General features: G+C 34.6%; 1 protein-coding gene across 2 annotated transcripts; it reads right to left on the bottom strand.

The window, feature by feature from the left end:
* Positions 1–283: 283 nt before the first annotated feature.
* LOC106792189 (pikachurin-like) lies at positions 284–22,317 on the bottom strand. Of its 2 annotated transcripts, XM_014758408.1 has the most exons (3): positions 22,163–22,317; positions 19,475–21,365; positions 284–583 (listed from the first exon to the last, which is right to left on the bottom strand). In XM_014758408.1, the coding sequence occupies exons 2-3, from the start codon at positions 20,111–20,113 to the stop codon at positions 500–502; spliced, it is 723 nt and encodes a 240-aa protein (XP_014613894.1). In that variant the 5' UTR covers positions 20,114–21,365; positions 22,163–22,317; the 3' UTR covers positions 284–499. The 2 variants fall into 2 exon arrangements, with proteins under 2 accessions (XP_014613894.1, XP_014613893.1); XM_014758407.1 differs by having other exon boundaries at positions 19,475–22,317.
* Positions 22,318–22,818: the final 501 nt, after the last annotated feature.

Below are 22,818 nucleotides of genomic sequence, written 5' to 3'. Positions count from 1 at the left end.
ATTTAATTACGTAAGAAAGCTGTCGAAGAATACCTACAAATTCCAATTCTTTATATACTTATTAAACAATATTGTGTGATGTTTTTTTTTCAACTCTTCGTAGTAAAAACTTTATTTTCTCATTTATACATGTATTACAAAGAAAATGATTATAATTGATGTTTATTTCAAACAAAATTATGCGATGTAGTAAAATATATAAACTTAATCTAATGTAAAAGATAAGCAATTTGTTCTCTTTTAATCTTTCATTAAAAAAAAAAATATTTTTTGTATTTACAAATACTTGTATTATGAAAAAAAAAATGTCTATTTAAATATATGAATAAAAGTCTGTAAGAATACCTACAAATTCAAATTCTTATTTAAAGATATTGATTTTTTCTTACAACCCCCTTCATTTAAAAAATATAATTTTGTTCTTATTCAATGATATATTAAAAAGAAAAAAGAACTATTCATCGTATATATTAAAAAGAATCACGCAATGTATAAAAAGCTATAATATGTAATAGATAATATCAAAACTCACCCTCGGTGATTTTCGTTTGTTGACGCTTTCGACGCACGGGAAGTTGCCACACTGAAAGCACACGAGATCAAATTTAAATAGTAGCTTGATAAAGTTCCAAGAATGGATGAGGTGATAAAGAAAAGAGAAAATAGGTTGTATCGTAGCTGTCGGCCATGTTCCTTCGAATTGCTATGCTTTGATAAATACTGAAATGTAGGAACGTACTATACACGGTATTATACATATAAATAATTTATGAGAGATAATCTATCGAGTTTCGCGTGTTTCTCTCTCCATCCACACATTTGCGTGTGTTTACGCGTAACTTCAATGTATTCTATTCATGTATACGTATGTTACTAGTGTGAGAAATAGAGGATAGAAGAGGGGATAGAGCTTGTCTGACCGAGTTGTGGCTGTACTACTTAGCCTCGCAACGGCTCATAAATTCCGCTCGCATTATTTCGCAGCTTGTTTAAGCACGTACGCAAAATAAATCTAAGCGATGTCCGCACGTCCTAGAAATTATAACAATTTCACTTGCACATATGTCCATAGAGAAATAAATGTATACGAGATGTGCCAAAACTCAATTCACCGAAACGAAAAATTATTATAGTTGATATGTTTGGTAAATATCATTAAATTGAAGACCCATACAGTTTTAGTAACATTATGACATTCTTAACTTCAAATGAAAAACATGATATTATAATTCTGCTAATTGTTTTTCTCCCGACCCATATATGGATCATTTATATGCAAGTACGAACAACCTACCAATACAATGTAAAGAAATTGATATGGAACGTTACTCGAGTCAAAGTATGTCGATAAAGTTAAATAAATGTTAATTAAAAAATACTTGAAAATAAAGTAACACGGAAGATACGAATGAGGTCCCGGATTTTTCTAAATTTAATTTATTTATTTAGTTCTCTCTCGTTTTTTCGCAATTTCGTCTTCTTTCTCATCTTCTACCTCTTTTAAGATTAAACAAGATATTAAATCGATGATTACTCTTGTGTCGCGGAAGGAAACCGAGGTTGAAACGAGAATGAGAGCAAAGAGAAAGAATAAAAATCGATATAGATGGAAAGACAAAGACAGAGGGAAAGACTTGGTAAGGGTTGAAAGATTGAAAAAGGTTAGAAGAGGAAATAGGAGGAAAATATGAGAGAAAAACCGGACTAGGTAGCAACCCGATATTTACGATGACTCGTTATTATCGCGAAAACGAGGACATTACGCGTTCCTAGACGTGCTTTTTAAGAGGCTATATCGTTGAAAACCAGATTGTGCGCCTATCTTCATACCCCTCGTCAACGAGAACGATGACGACGATGAAGATAACGATGAAAATGACGATGAAAATGACGATGACTAGGAGGAAGATGATGACTAGGACGAGTAAGAGGATCTCGAATCGTTACCGTAATCGTAATTTCTAATATTCAACAACGGGTTTCGATCCATCCCGTTAGAGAAGGTAAACGGGGCCACCTTGACGAACCCAAAGTAATAATCGTTAATCCGTCTGCAATTTAGCTGTACGATTACCGAGTACCTGTCTTACTGCTTTGTACCCAACCTTGCCGTTCGACTTAATTGATGGTTACGAGGATTTATGTAATGACGAAACCGTAATGAGGACAAGTTTGCAACCTCTATTCGTTATTTTAAACAGAAAGAGACAGATACACAAATAGACAAAAAGAAAGAGAGAGAGAGAGAGAGAGAAAGACCTTAGGTGAAACGCGCCTTGAAAACTCTCACCAAAAGAGCTCTACCTCTCTTCAAACTTCATCTTTTTCGCGTAATTACTCGTTAACTAAAAAAAATTTCAAACTTATGACTCTCTCTTTTTCTTATAGATTTTTCCTAAAAAATAAGTTATATAAATCTGATTTATTAACATATTTTTTTAATTAATTTCTTATGAAATACCAAAAAATATGTTGCATAATTATCGAAATTCGACATAAAAAAAAAAACAAAAAAGAAAAAGAGAACAATAAAATGAGTCACGAGAAATGAAATATTTTTAGATGTGAAAATACGAAACAACAATAGCATGTTTTCGAGTGATCGAAGAGCAAGATAAAACAAGAAAAAATCTCTTCTGACAGTTATTAAAGTCATTGTTTCTAGTTGGAGGGAAAAAAAATTGAATTAGAGAGAGAAAGGTAAAGAAAGAAAAAGGTAAGCTAATCAGGCGTGTTAACAGAATTATCGCATACACGCTAGAACTTTTTTCAAAGCTTTCGTTTATCATTCTCCAACATTTTTTTTTTCTTTTCCCCACCTCCACGTCGCTTTTATTCTCCGTCCTCTACCTTTTCCTCTCTCACTCTCTCTCTCTCTCTCTCGACTACGTGCACCATTTTTTGCTCTAATTAAACAGCACCACCCTACTTTTAAATCCCAGCGGCCACAGCTCGATCCCCTTTCTCACCCCTCTCATTCTTCCTCTACTCCACCCCTCTTCTTCTCTCTTTCTCATAGTTTTTTACTCTTTCTCTCTCTCTCTCTCTCTCTCTCTCTCTCTCTCTCTTTTTCTTCATCCCTTTTCGTTTCGATAGGATATTCGAGAAACATCTACTTACTTAAATACGCAAGAGCCAACCTTTTTGAACGAAAGAGAAGAACGGAGGTGACTTTAAGTTAAACAGAACTCTCTAAATCTTTTTCTTTATTTTTTCTTTCTTTCTTTTTCTCCATTTTTTTTTTTGTCCTCGCCACAAACCACAACCAGAAGCCTCGAATTTTATCGCTTCTACCTTTACAACGAAATTCTTTCTCTTTCTCTTCTCTTTTTTTATCTCTTCGATCTACGTCACCTTAAAAATCCATACTTTTTTTGACCTACCCATATTTCTTCCCTCATATATCCGCTATACGTCTTTGTCTCTTTGAAAAGATTGGTTAAACGTTCAGTTGCCCTTCCTTTATAAAGTAATAAAGTTCCTTTATAAATTTTGGAAAGACTGCAATGACGCATCGACGAAAACATCCCTTAAAAACCTTAATTACATAAATATATTCCGAATTTATCTAACATTTTCTAGCAACAATGTTTATTTCACATCCCTCAATTCCAATATTTCGCAAAAAGTATATAATAAAAATGTAAGTAAAAAAAGGAGGATCGATTGATGAATAAAAAATAAAAAGCTCGAGTAACTACCGATAAGAAATAATCATACGATAAAAAGTTTAATCTAGTCGACTATAAAAGGAAAAAAAAAAAAATGTCGTAATTGTAACTAATGAGATCTTTTGAATTGATTAAAATGTTCAAGGTCGGATCTTGATTCGATCGAACAAAGTCGAGTCAAATATCACTAGGAATGTTTTAGATGAAGTGATAGAAGAAATGAGATGTCTATATGTATGTGAAAAAGATAGAAAGATAGAAGGAAGAGAAAGAGAGAGAGAGAGAGAGAGGTCCAGGTGGCGAAGGTAGACGAAGACGTATCGATTATCCCCCTTCGACTTTGCGCAAAGGAGACCACAGCGACGCGAAAGTACGATCGAAGATAAAGGTTACGTTTCTCGAGAAAGACGAAACGAAAAGGACCAAGACAAGCCTCGTGTAAGATCTCTTTCTCTTCCTTCTCTCCGTCTTTCATTCGGATCAAAACTTTCCCAGTGGAACTTCTTACCACCTCCAAGAAAATAAAACTCGAGGGACGACTTAATCATCCCCTAGATGAAACCTTTCCCAAGATTCTAACGGAATAAGAATAAAGCATCTTTGTCGTTTCTTTTCTAACGATCGTAGATCTTTCTTTCACAAAAGAAACCAAAAAAAAAACAAACACAATTCAAATATAAAAATAGTAATTTTGAATAAAAAGTAATTATTGTTCGATTTTATTATTCATTTTTGTTTTTTTTTTCCTTCGAAGTTCATTTTATTTGCTACTTTCTTATCCGAAAAATAGGTTTTTCATTGATATCAGCTATGGACCGGTCGATTAAAAATCCAGTCTTCCGAGACAAGAAATAGAAATTTTTGTTAGATGCCTTGTATTGTATTTTATGTCAAAGTTCACTTTAATTATTAGTTCTCCATAATTTCTTCGTAAACTATTTCGTGATTATACTCTGATACGTATACATAGAAATTATATATAAGTATATATATATATATAAGTTCACGTAAAGCTTTGATTTTTCTACGACTTATATTAGTCTCCTGGTTCTCACGCGACTTACGAATAAATGAACCCCAAGGGTCTGATCTATTTCACTTAGAAAAAGGAACCTGTGAATCGATCGATCGATCCAATGACAAATATACTTATATTCTTCTAAACTAAGTAATGGGAAGAAATAAAGGATAAAAAAAAATACATGCACAATACAAAAACATACGTAGGTTCACTTTAAAAGCAAATACCATTGACCTTCTAAATTTGTAAAAAAAAATATTCCTTCTGTCATTCTCTGTGAAATAAAATAAATCAATCGGAAATATTTCTGTTTTATCATAATGTAAAGAAAAAAGAAAAATAGGAAAATATTTGATGTTATAAACTTTGATAGTATACATCCAATATATTATATTTATACGGGTTATACACGTTCTCTCTTAAATTTCATTAATATCGTACGAACGAACGATTCTCGTTCTACTCCCTTTACCTGAAGAAATCAATACGAATTTAAAAATATTCGCGATAAATATTTCAAACTAGGACTGGTAATACTTAGAAAGGTTCGAACAGAAAATATATGTCTGTGTATGTGTATCTACTACCACAAGCTCTTCAATAGGATTGATATTTCATGACTACATACATATATTATTGATTCATCCTCATAGAAATTTCTTGGGAATGGCAAAGTGCTGAACCCCTAAAAAAAATGTCCCTATCAACGTGCGACGATTCTCCAAGATTGTTTATTTTCTTCCAGATTCTTATTCGCCTATACATCTTCTTCTCACTTCTTCTTTTTCGTTTCACTTTTTTTGTTGCTTTTTCTCACACCGTTTCTCTCTTTTTCGCAGTCTTATTCTCAGCGTATCGGATTACACGAACTGATAGTCCAAAGGACGAAGGGTGGACTTTCTATGTGGTTGTCGAATTTATGGAATCCCTCGAGAGAATCGAATCAAGAAACCTCTCGATTCCACACTAAAGCTCAAACTTCCAAGTCAAGAAAGATCGCTTTAAATAGGAAACTCAAAGTAACGAATTAGCTATCGTTGAAAAGTAACAAAATATTGATTAAAATTATGCACGATTAATGATGCACCTTACTTATACATTAAAAAAAAACTAAATACAAAAATTGCTTTTTGTTATTAAAAACATTTGAAAAAATGTACTAATACTCTCTAAGATTTCTAATATATTATCTAATAGTTTAATTTTTTTATTCACTACTTCACAATTTAAAATAAAAATAATTATTTAAACGTGGCAGAGATCTTAATAAGACTCATAAAAAATAAATAATCATTAATCTTTTTCCTCTAAAAATAAAAAAAAAAGATTCTAAATGATTTAAAATGATAAGCATAAAGTGTATAATTCGGTCGTAGCAAGTAGCAGTTTTGGTATAAACGGGTATTCGGTCGGATAGATTCGAAAAGCAGGCTCGTAAAAGTATGACAGACGAAAGGGGGATCGGTCGGGGTGAGTATAGGGTTGGTAGACATAGTAGGTATAGGTAAAAGTAAGTGGAAAATTTTTGTTCGACGCTTAACGGGAACATAAAGTATATAACGATATACCAAGGGACATAGAGCTCCTCTTGGCATCATAAATATTCTAAAGCCGGATTAGAGAGTGGGAGAAGTTGTGCGAACGAACGCCTTCATTCCTGCGCGCTCTTTAACTTCTTTATCCTCACCAAGGTGTCCTCTCCTCTACATTCGCTTTAGCCTTCTCCTGTTGACGCCTTATAGTCGAGTGCTTTGACTATCTTTCTCTCTCTCTCTCTCTCTCTCTCACTGTTAACACTTTGACGCAAGTTAGGCCAAATAGTTCCATCGTAGTAAACAAGCTTGAATTATTCATAAGTACGCGGAAGATAATTCGGGAAAGGCCGTATGCAAAATACGAGCATGTATATTTAAGAATGATACTACCAAATTTAATAGCAAATGTATAAATCTATAGAATGTTTCAAAATAAATGTCATAACTTCAAAAGGGGAATTGTTTCTATACGATAAAGAGAGTAATTAAAGAAAAGTTCATATAATCGTACGATTGATATTACTTTGATTTCCGAATTATAAACGTTGTTATATCATTTTTCTAAAAACTGTTCTTTGCTACCAACTTTGGTTTCGATTCAAGTTCTCAAATGTTTTATCATAGATCTTCTCGTTTATTCCAACAATACCGGGTATTGTTTGAATTTCTCTATAACGTTGGATAAGAAGCTTAATTGTGAATAGTTGAAGCAAGTAATAAGTAAATACGAAGACAACTATATAATTCGGAAAGTAGGTTTTATCGGGGGGCATACGGTTATAAGAACTTTTTGTTTTTTCTTATAAAACCAATAAGGAAAAGTTAAACAGCTTGAGGAATTTTCTTCGTCGAGAGACGAAAGAATGAAAAATTTGATGATAACGCGATCAGGAGAAGAAATATCTTTCTCTCGAGAGATATTTCTCCCCTATCACGCGTATACCCCGCCTCACCCTCCCATTCTCTCTTCTTCCTACACTGAATTTTTTTCTCAGTCCTTAGATCTTTTGAAAAGAAGAAATCACTGAGAGACAGGAGAAAGTCGTTTCTGGTATAGTTCATAAATCCCTGCTAAGAACACGCCATTTCCGTGTACGCCTCCTGTCAAGGAGGAAATGACGTAGAGCTCTGCACGATCGCAATTTGCCGGAAGCAGAAGGTCGGTTCGAAGGATCGAACGATATATGCGTTGGCTTCCTACCAATATATCTCTTTCGATAAAAAAGAATCTTATCTTATTGGCTGCTATATCATTTTTAAACTAGAAAAAAAAAAATTAAATTTATCTTATAATATTTTTATAAACGCACGCGTGTCTACGTATGTTTGTGTCGGTAATTATGTGACAAGTGGATTGTAAATAAAAAAAAAGATTATAAAAATTTATTTTTTATATTAGAAAATAAATTAGACACAGAATTATTCAGTATTTTTCAATTACCACAGCGCTATAATCACTAGCACAAATATATTTATTATTTTAAATATGCTCCATTAAAAAGTTTCACTCTTGCGATGAGTAAAGAGTCAAGGTCGAAGTATATTTTAGCAAATATTTGATAAGAAAAATTAAAAACTGAGAAACGTATCAACTTTTATATAAAAAAATGTAAGTATTTTTCTTTCTATAACTATAATTATTTCTAAGTTTGTAAAGCAAAGTATGTCGAGAGACGTAATTTCACAAGCGTCCATAAGTAGAAATAAAGTTACATAATTTTCGATCAACTCAATTAGATATTTGACGTTGTTATAGCCATTTAAAGTTAGCAAAGAATCGACATAAAAGGTGAATCGTGTTGCGTTGAAATTAGAACGAAGATTACGTGAAAGCTTAGACGCTAAATAATAGTTGTTATATATTATATAACGTATAAAAAGAGAAGGAGAACACCAACACAACAACAATTAGCGTGCTATCGTGCATGAGATATATTCTGGTAGGGTGAATAGAAATTCCAGGGATAGGATTTCACCTAACACATAGCACTTTTAAAGAAAAAACGAACGAATTTAATGGGACGACCAGGATTACTCGCCGACTATGCCGCTCTCGCTAGATACTATTATTCCGATTATTAGATTCCCGGTACATTAAATGCCGCTAATTAATTAATTACCGCTCTAGCTATTTCGACTTCCTCGTACCATATACACACGAGAGAATAAATAGCCCGCAGGAACATCGTCGCGTGCTCATTTCCGTTGATCGAACGTACTATAGATAGAAGTAATAAGTGATAATAGTATCTAATGAAATTATCGACAAATATTTAGATGAATGCTTGAACCCTTGCTATTTTCAACCTTTGACACCCCAACTTGACTTGTCCATTTCATCTCTCGAATATTTTATTATACCTGACGTATTTAATCATTGTTTAAAATGATATCGTCATGTACGAAGTGTAAGTTATTGTACACTTCAGGTAAATCATGAAAACCTTAGATCTTACCCGAAATTACTAAATGTTTTTAAGAAAGTATATAAACAAAAATTGTATTATAGATTTAAACTAGTTATTTTAAGAAATAAATAGGTTATATATGAATTTACAAGAGACCTATACTTAATTCTGCCTTATTTTATATCTTAACAGGTCAGTATAATTATTTCAAGGTTTAGTTGCTTATTTCACGAATGAACGGATTTGATAAAAAAAATATAGTAACATATACAACGTTTAATCCATTTGAAAAATGTTTAACTGGCACGAAAGTATATCAATTTCCAGGAACAACCGTATCCTTTAGATCCATTATGTTCTTTACCTTATAACGATTGCGCATTAATCAACAATAAACTCTAATCTTTATTTCAAACACAAACTAAAACATTATATTTTTAAAAGAAAAAGAAGGATAGTGAACATCGGGATGTACGATAAAATGAATAAGTTACGTAACATCCATAAAACTGGCTAAGCGTGTACCTTTTCGTAAAAGCGCAATACTTTGTCACTTTTATCGTTTATCTTGGAGACTTAGTTATAAACGAAAACAAGTAGTACCTACATACTAGCATAGGCTGTTGTAGTTGTCGAGTCAGTTTTAAATCACCACTCCCTTGGGTAGATCGCACGTATATAAAAGCGACTTAGGTCAAGTTAGGAAGAGAAGAGAAGAGAAGAGAAGAGAAAGATAGATAGATAAAGATAGTGTTAGAGGTGGAGAGAAAGAGGAAGATTAGAGACAGGAAATCCTTCGCCCGGGGAATATGATGAGAAATTCGAACGGAAGCGGAAAACGTTTCCACCCTTCTGCGTTAGAATTCGCGGTAGTTGAATGGCAATGCCGGTCAACGAAGCAACCGACTAAAACTGGCCAACGTTTGCGTTCTACCTGAAAGCTTGTAATTCGTCTAACCCCCTTTTTTTCTCACACCCATACCACCATCATCGTCCTTTTCTCTACCGAGCTTTAAATCGAGCTTACCACGCGAGCCCGCTTCCGTCCAATTTTATTGCGACAAATCTTCCAGTAATACCAGCTCGTCCGCGAAGAAACTATTTTTAGAACACTAGCCGCTAGATGCCACCACCAGAACGCCAAGCAAACCCTTCCTTCCTTCCTTCCTTCCTTTCACCTTGTTACACCCTTCTCCAACTCACCCTTTATTCACCCACAACCAAACACATATCTCTACCCCCCTCCCTATCTCTCTTTCTCTCTCTCTCTCTTCGTTCCTCTCTTTCCATCCTCTTTACTATACTTTGCGAGCTCGTAGAAAAGACCATATCGTATTTCAAAGCAATTTAGATGATAATGACACAACTATGGTATTCGTCCTCCATCGAGATATCCATACATATACCCTTATATATACCCACCCACACGTAAATATATGTATATATATATATATATATATATAAATGTTTATAGCATACACGTTTTATCGTTACCGCGTTATCGTTAATCAACGTAACGCTAATAATCCTATGCGATTTTATTCGAGAGCCCCGGAGTTGTAATTATCGAATGGTAGGAAAATTTAACCTTTCACCCTCGTCCACCACCCCTCATCCACTACCCCTCATCCAACCCCTTTCTCTACCTCATGTAGACGAGTCGAAACGAAGCGTAGTTCGTAACGGGCTCGATCACCGCTCGATTTTAATTTATGATACGAGTCGTGCGTAATGCAACGTGAGTAAAACTTTACAAGTTTCACATAGCATCAAAATAACTGCCTGTAAAATCAATTAAACGAGCGTCCAACGGGCTTGCTTGCTTGTTTGGCTGGCTATACATATAACTACGACTACAGCGCCTACGGAAATTTATGTCGCGTGGCCACCGCTGCAAGGGTTATCGATAAATTATCGCATGCTGACCAATCGCCTGACGGTAACCTTGAATCGATACATTTCATAACTATTTGTTATTATAATGTTTTGCTTTTATCTCTCAAAAGAAAACGTCAATTAATTATTATCACTCTAATGTATATGCGTATACTATTGTAGGATTATGATATGTGTGTTTACGAGTAAGTAATCATGAATTAAATTTAAATAATTCTACTTCTCTTTTGTGTAAATCAACATTATAATTAGAAATATATTTATTAAATACCTAATTTATTATTTTTATTAGATTTATTATTAAAAAAGTATGAGCAGGAATTAAGAATAATTGTAATATTTTTCAGTAATAGAATAATTATAAATATATCTGTAATATCTATTTTACTTAGCAATAAACCTCTCATATGTTTAATAATAATTACATTGGAGTTAAATTAAAGTCTTCATTCTCCTACTTCATGCACCAACATAATAATTACAAAAATATGCTAAAAACCTTATTTTCAATATTTATTACATTTATTATTAATTTATGGATATAAAAATATTCGAGGTAAAGTATCGTTAGCATAACTACTTGACGGACTCTACCCCGGATCTCACGAACTCAGAGGGTAATGTAAATCGTAACGCTTTATAGCCATGGTTCGCATTAAAGCAGGAATATATATATATACATATATATATGTAAGTGAAGCAACCGTTCGGTTGAGGTGTTGCTGGTAGGTTGCAAAAGTTGCAAGAGTAGAGAAATGCAGAACCGTGTCGATGGTTGTTGCACCGGTACTGCAGTTACTTCACCGCGTATACACGCTCGTCCTACTTGTAATTGCATCGGCATGGAATTACGTTTGCTAATGATGGAAGCTCCCTATCCTTATCTTACCAGCGTAGTCTTCAGAATATATGTACATATGCATATACATATTATATATATATCTAAATATAACAGAAAGTTATCTGGGGACAAAAGATTTCCTTCGAGAACAATAACGAAACTTAACTTGGGACAATTTTCTCCTACAAAGTACACTTATAAATCAATTATCTTCATACTCTTGAATTCATACTTTCTAAAAAGCTTTCTATAATATAATAAATGCCGATAATCGAAAAATAACGCTCACATATACAACACATTACTAACCAAAGCATAAAACCACATCAACTAAAACTTCTTATCGTATTATTTATATTTAACCATATCAGAGGTAAACAATCTACTGTGATATGATAACCTCAGTTCGTAGAAGATCTGATACGCGTAAACATAAATAAATCTAAAGTTAAAAAAATAGAGTGAGTAATAGGAATATTTGTATCTTCAAATAAAATAACATTGAAATTATTTTCGAATAAAACTCGAATCAATTTCTAAGTTTGATAATCCTAAAATATGTTTATGTTTATACCAAATTTGAAAACATTCCATTAACATTGCATTACAAGAGACTATCAATCATTTGCAATTTCCATGAAGGATAAAGAATGCAAATACTCGTATGACTGAGTGCATGAATGATCATATCTGTTAATTAAAGTTTTCTCGTCGTGTGTCAAACGATGATAAGTATTGGTAACGATAAAATATAGTGTTGGTTGGTAATAAAACAAGCAAAGGTTATCCTTGATCGACGTCAAAGTTTGTCTACTCTTTCTCTCATTCTCTCTTTGAAAAAAAAAAGGAAAACGGGGAAACAACTCTTTGGTTAGTTTTTGCAATTTGCCCCTGTTAGGATTTTTACGCGCGTCGGCTCTCGGTGATAAAATAATATACTACCGGCTTAACGTTCACATATAGCCCCGTAACGCTAGCCGAGTTTGCGATCTCGCGTAACGACCGTGGAACTTAAACTCTCGTTCTTGTACGTACGTTCCAGTAGAAACGATAAACGGTGGGTGAGTGGGTGGTAGGTGATTGTAGTACTGGTAGGGAGGAAGGGGGGAAGAGGTAAGCTCGCGAGACTACCCGACTAAATCATAGATGTCGTAAAAAGAAAAAGAAAAAATAAAAAAAAAGAGGGAAAAAAAAAATAGAAAAATAGAAAACTGGAGTAATTCCGACGTAATGCGCTTTGTCGTGTCGACAATTCTACAAAAACGAAACGAAAAGAAAATAAAAAAGATGAGTGTTCGTTAAAACCCGAAGAGTATCTTGGATTATTGCTAGATTATTTAAATATTCGTAAGTAGCGTAAAATTTCGTAGTAGCGATTTTTTCTTTTTGTATTCCTCGTCTATCAGAAATACAATTTCATAGCATGTAGAATTGCATTTTATCCCGGGGACGATTGAAAAAAAATGGAAGAGAGAAAAAAGGAATTTCAGAAGAGAATATTTCGTTCCTTTTCCTTTTTCCTTCCTTTATTTATTTTATCATTTTCCTTTTTAGACTCCCCTATCCCCATCCCACATCTCTCACTCTCTCTCTCTCCCACTCTTTTTTTTCTTTCTTTCTCCATAAAAAAGCCGGACGTCTATCGCGGAAGATAGTTTCGAACCGCAATTTCATTTCGTAGAATTTTTTTAATTAAAAAGCAGTTTCACTCCCAAGGGAACACACCGTCGGTTATTGCAAGTATAGTTATCTCCCCACGTGTCCATTTAAACGATACTCGAGGTCGAGCCAAGAGTGCGATGTCCGGACACGTTGACGAAGAATTCTACTACATGAGCGATGTGAATATAATAAGAACAAAAAATCTAGATAGTGTATAGAAATAAAATGGAAAAAGATCAAAATTGATTTATCCTAATGAAAAAGAACGTCTCTCGTTCGCGTCTCTCGTTCGCGTCTACACGTTTTAGTTACAAAAAACCTAGTCATGAAAGATATGCATTTATTTGATCGTTCGATAACGTAAGAACACGAATTACCGTCATTTCTAATCATCATCTTTTTTATTTACGTCCCCGGAGCGACGTCATAACGAGCTTTCCGGAAGGTAGAGAGAGAAAAATCCTTTCAAAAAGTTCCCAACATATATAAAGCGTCAGAAGAAAGAAAATTATCTCTTATTACGTAAGACACAAGAAAAAGAAGAAGAAAAAGAAAAGAAAAGAAAGATAACTCTCTATTTTTTAAATTCTTTTCTTTTTAATTATTTTTGTGCTTTTAACCGAAAACTGATTTTTATTTTATTTACTACTATTTATTTGTTAAACGTATAACGAACAAAATTGCAATGTAGATATATAATAGTTCGTGACAAAAATTGAGTAAAACATTGTACTTTTTATTGATACCGGATGTTTCCAAATATTTGGGCATAACTTCAAGAATATTTTTAGATTAAACATTTTCTTCTTATTTTAGCATACTTTTTTATTTTACCCTAAAGTTGCGTCAACAGATTTTAAAACGCCTTATATATGCTATGGAAAAAATGATTTGATCGCCTTCTAAATGATAAAAAGTATGCTTAAATGAATGCCGATTTATTTTCCCGATTTTGTGACAGAAAATAAACGACCGACAATTTATTTCTAAAAATTGGACAATTTTTCTATACAGTAAAATAATTTTGACCGGTAACTTTCTATATATTATATTATATATAATATAATATAATAAAATAACAAACAGAGATGTGTGGGAATAAGTAAACCAAGAATTCAATTATCTAAAACTGAATTGCAGTCTCATTTTACTTGTACCTAAAATAGACACGAAAGATATATATGTAGATACACAAAGATATAATATAGAAATTTAGTTAAATATTAGATTAACGTTACGTATCCAAAATCTCAACATCTCAATTGAATGTATTTAAATTGCTGTTAATAAAACATACAGGAAGCTTTATAAAAACTCAATATATATATATATAAATATGTTATGGGCAATGTATTACTGCGAGCATTCTATAGAATGCCCGAAATATATACATTGGCCTGCATTATATAAATAAATATAATAAATTGTATTTCCAACTGTCTTTTTTTGCACAAGGATCTTTATTTTTATATTCCATTTGAGATTAAATAGGACAAACGACAAAGAGTCCTCGTTGAGTGTAAAATAGAAACGAAAATAATAAAAAAAAATATGCTTAATTCATAGAAAAAAAAAAAGAGTGAAAAGTGGCTCGTCTTTTTTTTCTACACAATAAACATCTCTATGTGTGAATATTCGTGTGTGTGCGTACGTGTGTGGAATATAGATCGATGTTGGCGTGCATTCTTATTGGATGATTTCACGCACGAACTCAACACGCAATGCGTTTTCTACCTCCTCGCGTGCTTGACGAAAAAGAAACTACCATTTATTATCCCTTATACTTTCATACCTTTTTCTCTTTGACTTTTACTCATGAAGCTCTCACAAATGTCGGTACGTTTAAGTATTTTTATTATTATGTGTTATCATTCTCAATAATCGTATTATTGATTTTTTTCAATTTTACTTGATTAAAACAATTCAAAGTAAGTTCAAATGAAATAAATTACACCTGAACAAAATTATGCGCGCGCTTGCGTGTCTGCGTGTGTATGATATACATTATAATTCTCAAAAATTGTATTATTACATCGTATCAATTTTTAATGGATTACAAACATTTCAGATATGTTAAATCTAAACGCAATTACACATACATATGTATACGTGTGTCTGTGTAAACATGTGCATTATTCATTACCACTCTCAAAAATTGCATTAATAAATGGTGCCGATTTGAATGGATTAAAATAAAGTAAAAACCAAATAAGTTATATCTAGAAAAAAATACGCCATATTAAATATAAAAACACTCTCTATTAAACATATACACGTATGTGTATATAATAACCAACGTTCCATAGCACGTTCACAGAAAACTCTTCGAGAAAAAATCATAAATTAAGTTTTTTTTCATTCGTGTTATTCCGCAAATTATTATAGCGATTCATGAACGTTATATGAAAAACTCTTGGAAATATTACATGTTTGCATTTCATTTCTTTTTACATTTATTTGATCTTTTCTTTACTTGTATTTTTTTATCTCTAAAAATAACGAATGAACGAACGAGGCAGCGCGTTTGCTTCAAAATTGTGAGCAAATTTTGAAAAGGTTGCTATGTATATATTTGACTAGGCACACATGTATGTGTGTGTGTGTATATTTAAAAATTTTTGGAAAAATATTGATAAATCAGTAGGCAACCAATAAAATGTTATGTAGATCGAACATAAAATGTGATTGTTCCTACAAATAATTTTCAGATTCGCCCTCTCTCTTAAGTAAATATTTATTCAACGATTAGTCTGATATTTCAAATTTCGCATAAATACCTATTTGATGTTTACTTACGACGAAACAAACTTTAGGAAATATTATTAAATGATTTGTTTTTTTCTCTCTCAGTATTTTCCTTTTATTTTTTTTTTATTGCAAAACCAGCCGCACACGCACATAGATATCGATATAAAAGAAAAAATAGAAAAATCGGAGAGCCGTTCGTTACACGTGACTATAAAACAGTCGATAATACCGTAACAAAAGTGTAACAATTAATTGCCTTCTTTACAACTTTCTAACTTACATACTTTACTCTCTTTTTCTTTCTACGATATTACCCGCATATATAGAAAATCACGATTTACGTAAACGCGAACCGATAATCTGATTAACAGGGGAAAAAAAGAAATAAAAATTCAACCATACTTACCCCTTTTTTTCCAGGTGGTAAGTATATTTGCGCGTATATAGCATAATGAGAGATAATAACGAGTGAATGATGTTAATGAGAAGTGCACACACATTACACATACATGCATACGTACATGGATGCATATTTGTATGTTACATTAATATATGTAACTGCTCATTTTTTATCGTCGTTATGTATCCTGCTGGTAACAGTCTAGCGACGTTTACTCGCTCGAACAACCATGACTCCGAGAGTTCTCTTGCTTTAATAGTGGTTATGGTGTTGGTAGTAGTGGTGGTGTTACTACTGCCACTGCTGTTATAACCAATGGCCGTACATTTTCGTGCTCTAAGTACATTACAGGAATAACGATGGAACAATGATGTTAATGTCTGGCAATCAGTAACGGTCATTTCTACATCAGAATACGCGAGCCAACTTGATTCTATTACCGATGATTATCCTCCTCCTCCTCTCTATTCGAAACATCCAAAACCACCCTTCCACGCTCTCGTCTACCAATCGACATTAGTTTTTTTTTCGTTCGATCTACAAATGTTTCTCTAATCCAATGAAACACAACCTGCGGCCCACATGTGCAACGTTTGGAACATCAATGTGCTCTTAAATAAATATTGAAAAAGTCATTGCATAACATTTATTTGTTTACAAAATAATCCAGAAACCAATGAAATAAATGACGAACAATTAGCACGACCACGTGTTGAAAAAGCATATTTAAATTTCTCAAAACTCTATGTTTAAATATACGTATGATTAACATACACGCGTACGTAAAAAAACTACGTTGCAGAGCTGTTCATAATTTTTTGAACAATTCTTCCGTAGGGTGAGCACGCAGGCTCTTTCTCTTTTCTTTATAAATGAATTATATACGTAGCAGTATAATGTAAAATGTAAAAGACCAAGAAATTTACGTGGAATAATAAAACTATGACTCGTGGTACATAAATTTTATCAAACATTTTCATAATAATTCAAACGAAATAAATATCTACAAATAGAATATTTTCAAAAAATGTTTATACCCACTAAAAGAAATAAAAAGAGAAGCTAAATAAATGATACGTAAACGAGCTCTTTTGCCAAATTGAAAAAAATAATTTGATTAATAATTAATTTGAAAATAAGCCTTTTCTCAAAATGCGACTGGCGACCCCAAATGGAGTTGCAGAAATTGAAGCAGAAATAAACAATTTCTGTACGCGGAACGAATGAAAATTAATTCAAAATCATTATAGCAAAACTACCCGCATAGTATATTTGTAAAGTTTATGTTAATGAAATAAAAGATAGTATGGAATCCATATTCAAAGGTCGCGAAAATATTTGCTTGAGTAATAAGGGGCTGACCAAATTGAAAAGTTTGTGAAAGCACGTTTTAATATAAACATTTTTAATTAAAAAATTAAACAATGTCTTCATATCTACGATAAAAGAAAGTAATATAATTATATGTTCTCGCATTAGGGTTGGAAAACGCGAGAAACGGACACGTAAACGCTGAAGCTTGTTAGATTAAGGAGACAAATTGTGAATATCCGTCAGGGAGCATCCTAGGCATCGTTAGAGAAACGTTAGCCTCCCAACTAGATCTAACTAATTCGCTCGCGACGTTATCATAGCCGTTGAATCTGCAGCTTATGCGCGCGGACAACGTTTGCGGGAGTGCGAGCAAGATAGAAGAAGATTTGTCATCGTGAAAGCAATCGTTTTCCTTCTCAAAACTGGAACGGACAGAAAAGTCTACAAATATACATATACAGACACGTACATGAACATGTGTATTTATACTGGATGAGACAATTTTAACAGGCCACTCAAATAACTCGATTATTATTGCTAATAAAAAAAATGTGTCAGACGCTACTTACTTGGTTTCAAGACTAGCATAATCCCATTTTATATGAGGGTAATGTATTTACTATGTCACCCGTTACATTTTATATTTTATATACAAAAAAAAGAAAAATAATAAAAACCCGATCACAGCACATTGTGGATAATTCATAGAAAAATATATCAATCCATTTAAAAAAAAAAACAGAAATAACCTGCGTGTTTTTTACGTGTCCAGATAGAAAAAAAATATTACATAGAATTATGCTAGGCTCGAAACCAATTTAGTTTTGTCCTATATATTTTGTTCTATCGCCAGTAGCAATCGAGTTATTTAGATGGTTTGTTTAAAATGTCTTACCCGGTATATAGCTGTTGTTATAGGTCTTAACTAAATACCATCATTCTAAATACAGATTTCAATTTATAGTGTATGCCGAGTAAAAGCCTATTTTACGAAATATTTTCCTCTGTTCGTCTTACATAGTTTTACGTATGTATATGTGTATTTATGTGTATGTAAAATATAATAGTAGATCTATATTGTATAGTTAAAACAAAAGCAATGCATTTTTTCAAGCATTAGAAGAAAGGCAAGGGTGCATTATCACAGAACAAAACGGTAAATGGTCGTCCGCTTAGGGTGAGAACGTGCTTTGCGGAAAAGTTAAAAAGTATGTCAAGGTTGCGAAGCGTGACGATACGTAGGAAAAACGTTTCTCGTCGAGGGAGGATAAAGAGGAAAAGAGAGAGAGAGAGAAAAAAAAAGAAAAAGAGAAAGAGAAAGAGAGAGAGAGAGAGAGAGAGAGAGAGAGAGTCGTAAATCGCACGAGGGGAAAAAGTACGCGCGCGCACGCACTGTCACAGACGTTACTTGTCCATAGTAACTACGCAAGATAAAAGTAAGTACGTATCATGATCACGATGAATTTTAATGCGTGGGCGAAAATGTGTGGAAGAAGTATATTAAAAAAGTGCAAACACAAGGGACAAACATGTATTTGAAAAATTACATTCAAATTTATAATGGAAACTTGTCGTGGCTTTTCAATTATGTAGCCACAATTTACTAATCAGTTAGTAAAGGATCGTTAACACCCGAGAGTATGTTTTTTAGAATGTCTATGAACATACTATATCCAAAAATAATTCAATTAGGAAAAAATAGCTTCTTCAAAATAGTAAATAGTAATACGAAAACTGCATAATTCGAAATGAATATCTTTTAGCCTATTCTCACATTCGCATATATTTGTTAATTTATCTTGGCACTCACATGGTCGCATGGTGTATGCCCGAAATATTAATGTATAAGAATAAAGCCAAATATTTGGTCTTTCACCGACATATTTGGCATGTGTTGGCAAGCGATCATGCGAATCTTAACATTATTCAATTTCGGTCTTTAACGGTAACATATACATAAATATATTGGTTAATTTACCTTGGTATCGCGACTCTTCATTTCCTGCCTCCTAGGTAGAAAACTCTCAGGATCAGCATAGACAAGATTTCTGATGAATCCATTGAATCTTGGTTCAAAGATGACACTAGGCAGTGCTAAGAGGGTAAGCTTGCTGTTGTACCAACCGGGCATACCACCGACGTAAACATCCGAGTTACTGGATAACTTTCCAAATTCAAACTCCTTTCCGCGGGAAGTTGAAATTGCGCTGACACCGTCAACCGTAAGCGTGGTATTCTCGTTAGATCTGCTTATCTGTACCTTGTGCCAGTGACCGTCACCGAGGTCGTGGCCCACGGTGACGATTTGCGCGCCTCCACCGAGGTTATATCTGAGTCGTAACGCGCTTTCGACAAGCTTAACTTCGAAGAAATCGTATGTACCACCGTCATCGGTGTAAAGTAACAAACCGTTACCCTGTTCGGTCTTGAATTCGAATTCAAGGCTACCGTTCAATGCTGCGTTCCACTTTCGGAACTGTGCGTAACTCGTTGAGGAGCCATCCAATACGAAGGACAATGCCGCTTGTCCGAACATAAGAAGGGTCATTAATATTAATGTCATAAACGCCATCGCGTTAGCCCCAATGATCCAATGCGTCAAAAACATTATTCGCATTTTCTCTAGTATTTTATTCTATTCAAAATGAACTTTATTACGAGATACTTTGATCGATCTCCCCTCTCCTTTTGAACTTTCTAACTCTATTTGGATATCCACATTAAATACTTTTATTCTCGACCACCAAAGTATTAATTATGTACATCGAAGACTAAATTACGTCAGTTCCTCTGGTTGTTTACTCCTCCACCGGCTTTTCCCCGTAACTCTTCTTTGTTGCAAGCAAATGCGCCGCGCATTGGCTGCAGTCACACGTGATCACGCAAGCGCCCACGATCTCTCCCTCTCTCTCTTTTCTCTTCGGTATGCGTGCGTGGGCGTCAGTCAAATAGAGAAGGCGAATGCGGAGAGCTGAGGCTTTGGGGGAGAAAAAGCGAGGGAAAATACGGATATGACGCCAGGGAGAGAGAACAACGTGCTTTTCTTACCAATAATCTTCTTTCCTAGTATTTTTTTTTTTTTTTTTTTTTTTTTTTAAATTTACGATATGTTTTATATATTTCAATGAAAGACGAATGACCTCCGAGTATTTTCAATTATTCGTTTTAAATTTATGAAAAATCGTATATACCTTCGTTTCATCGATTAAATTAGATTATATTTAATTACTGTATAGATGCACTCAAAGTCTCTTTCAATTTTTTTCTCTCTCTCTCTCTCTCTCTCTATCTCTCTTTTTTTATGGAAATAACTTATCTCTCACAACACCTCGAGACAGTTAGTTCCATGTCGCTGACACACTTTCACCTCTGTATCTCGTCTTTCTCTTTCTATCTTTTACTGAACGTCGTTGTCTTCTCGAGAGCACTGTATAAGAGTTGTCTCTCTTTCCCTGCTTTTCCCAACTTCTTCTTCTTCTTCTTTTTCTTCCGCTTCCTCTTGAATTCTCTTTCCACGAGCAGCCCCTTACTTTATGGTCCTATCGACAAGGCGCACTCCCGATCGCGACGATAAAAGAAGAAGAAGCACACCGAGATTCTCAGGGAGACGAGTCTCTCCCTCGACTCGATCGAACACCGTCTTTTATTTCTTTCTTTCTTACTTATTTTCTATTTTTATCTATCTCCCTTCTCTTTGACCCTATCTATTTATCTATCTATCTATCTATCTATCAATCAGTTTATCTGCCTATATCCCTCTTCCCTTCGATCTCTTACACATACACGTACTTCCTCGCACTCCTTGAAACCTTAGCGACGGTCATCTGATCGCGAACGATCTCATCATTTCGAGCTGCTTTTTCTTTTACCTTTATTTATTTTTAACGTTAGGGAAAAAGGAAAAATCGTTAAAATAAAATTATCTTCCTCTTTATTATACCGCACTAATCTATTATCCAAAAAATCAATTAACACAATAGATAGGACAAATTAGAAAATTCAAATTAACCAGAATCACTTTGACTTAACGTCAGCGAAAATCTCGAAATATGCGTGCAATTTATATACGTAAGTATGTACACATCGAAATATGCAAACGTACAAACGAACGAACGAACGAATGAACGAACGAACGCGGCTCGACCTAGTTAACGACGATGAGAAAAAGAAAGAGATAACCTCGAACGCGAACTCGAAGGAAAAAGCTAATCGCGAGATAGGTTCAAGCTCGGATCAGAGATTAATATCAGAGTCCAAGTATGGTATGCCTGGATGAGCATGTGTATGCGTGCGCGCGTGGGTGTGTATGTGTGTGCGTGTGTGTATATGTATACGTTGGTCGTTCGTGCCGTTATAAAAGTCTCCTTCTCTCAGTAGTGCACGCCGTCGTTCCGACGTACGTTTATTTCGCGATCGATCCGTCTTTCCTGGCCCCGCGTACGCCCCATTTTTTCTCCTTTATTCCTTTGCACACGTCGACGAACACGAAAACCACGACGCGACCGTGACGACAACTATGACGAGCAACGATGACGACTTCGTCAACGACGACGGGAACGAAGGACGAGAACAGGGAAGTAGACGAAGACGAAGACGACAACGTCTCAACGTCAACGAGGAGGAAAGAACAAATTTTGTCCTCGATCCTTTCCTCCACCTTTCTCACCTTTTCGTTGGTGCTTACGCACCACTGTACGCGCACCCACACTAACAAACAAACACTGGAATTCGAGAAACACTTTGATAAAGAAGGAAGAGAGAATTGTAACAACCTATCTTTCTCTGTCTCTGCCTGTCTCTCTCTGGCTCTCTCTCTCTCCCTCTCTCTCTCTCTCTCTCTCTCTCTCTCTCTCTCTCTCTCACGCCTTTTCCCACTCGTTCTCTTTCTTTGTAGTTTGAACTAGGACAACGGAGAGAACGGTAACGACGACTACGCTTCGATTAGACTTCGACTAGACTTCGACTAGACTTCGACTAGGCTTCGACTAGACTTCGACTAAGACTTTGACTAAGACTTTGACTAGGACGACAACGACGACGGCTCCCGGCTTGATACTGGCCAAACGCGAGACTCCTCTCGTCTCGGTCGGTCGAGACGGGACGAGACGGGACGGGACGGGAAGGGACGGGACGGTCGGTCCGGTGGCCGACGAGGATGGTGCGACGCCCCCGGCGCGCGACGACGCCAACCCCGACGCCGACGCCGACGCCGACGCCGCGACGCCGACGCCGTCACAATCGGCAAACGCGCAAACGCCAACTTGCACACCCTCTCTCGACTCTTCAGACAACACCAACCCTATATCGAGAAAACCCACCGCG

Source organism: Polistes canadensis, unplaced genomic scaffold (genome assembly GCF_001313835.1).
Source record: "Polistes canadensis isolate GaletaPanama2010 unplaced genomic scaffold, ASM131383v1 scaffold_391, whole genome shotgun sequence".
Lineage (NCBI taxonomy): Eukaryota > Metazoa > Arthropoda > Insecta > Hymenoptera > Vespidae > Polistes > Polistes canadensis.
The sequence above is the reverse complement of the archived record's forward strand: the minus strand, read 5'-3'. Positions and strand labels throughout refer to the sequence as shown.

Excerpts from the sequence above, each read along its gene's own strand:
- LOC106792189 (XM_014758407.1), bottom strand. The coding sequence starts at position 20,113 with ATGCGAATAATGTTTTTGACGCATTGGATCATTGGGGCTAACGCGATG. Across the intron at positions 584-19,474 it reads TGAAGAGTCGCGATACCAAG|TGTGGCAACTTCCCGTGCGT; the intron begins GTAAATTAACCA and ends GTGTGCTTTCAG.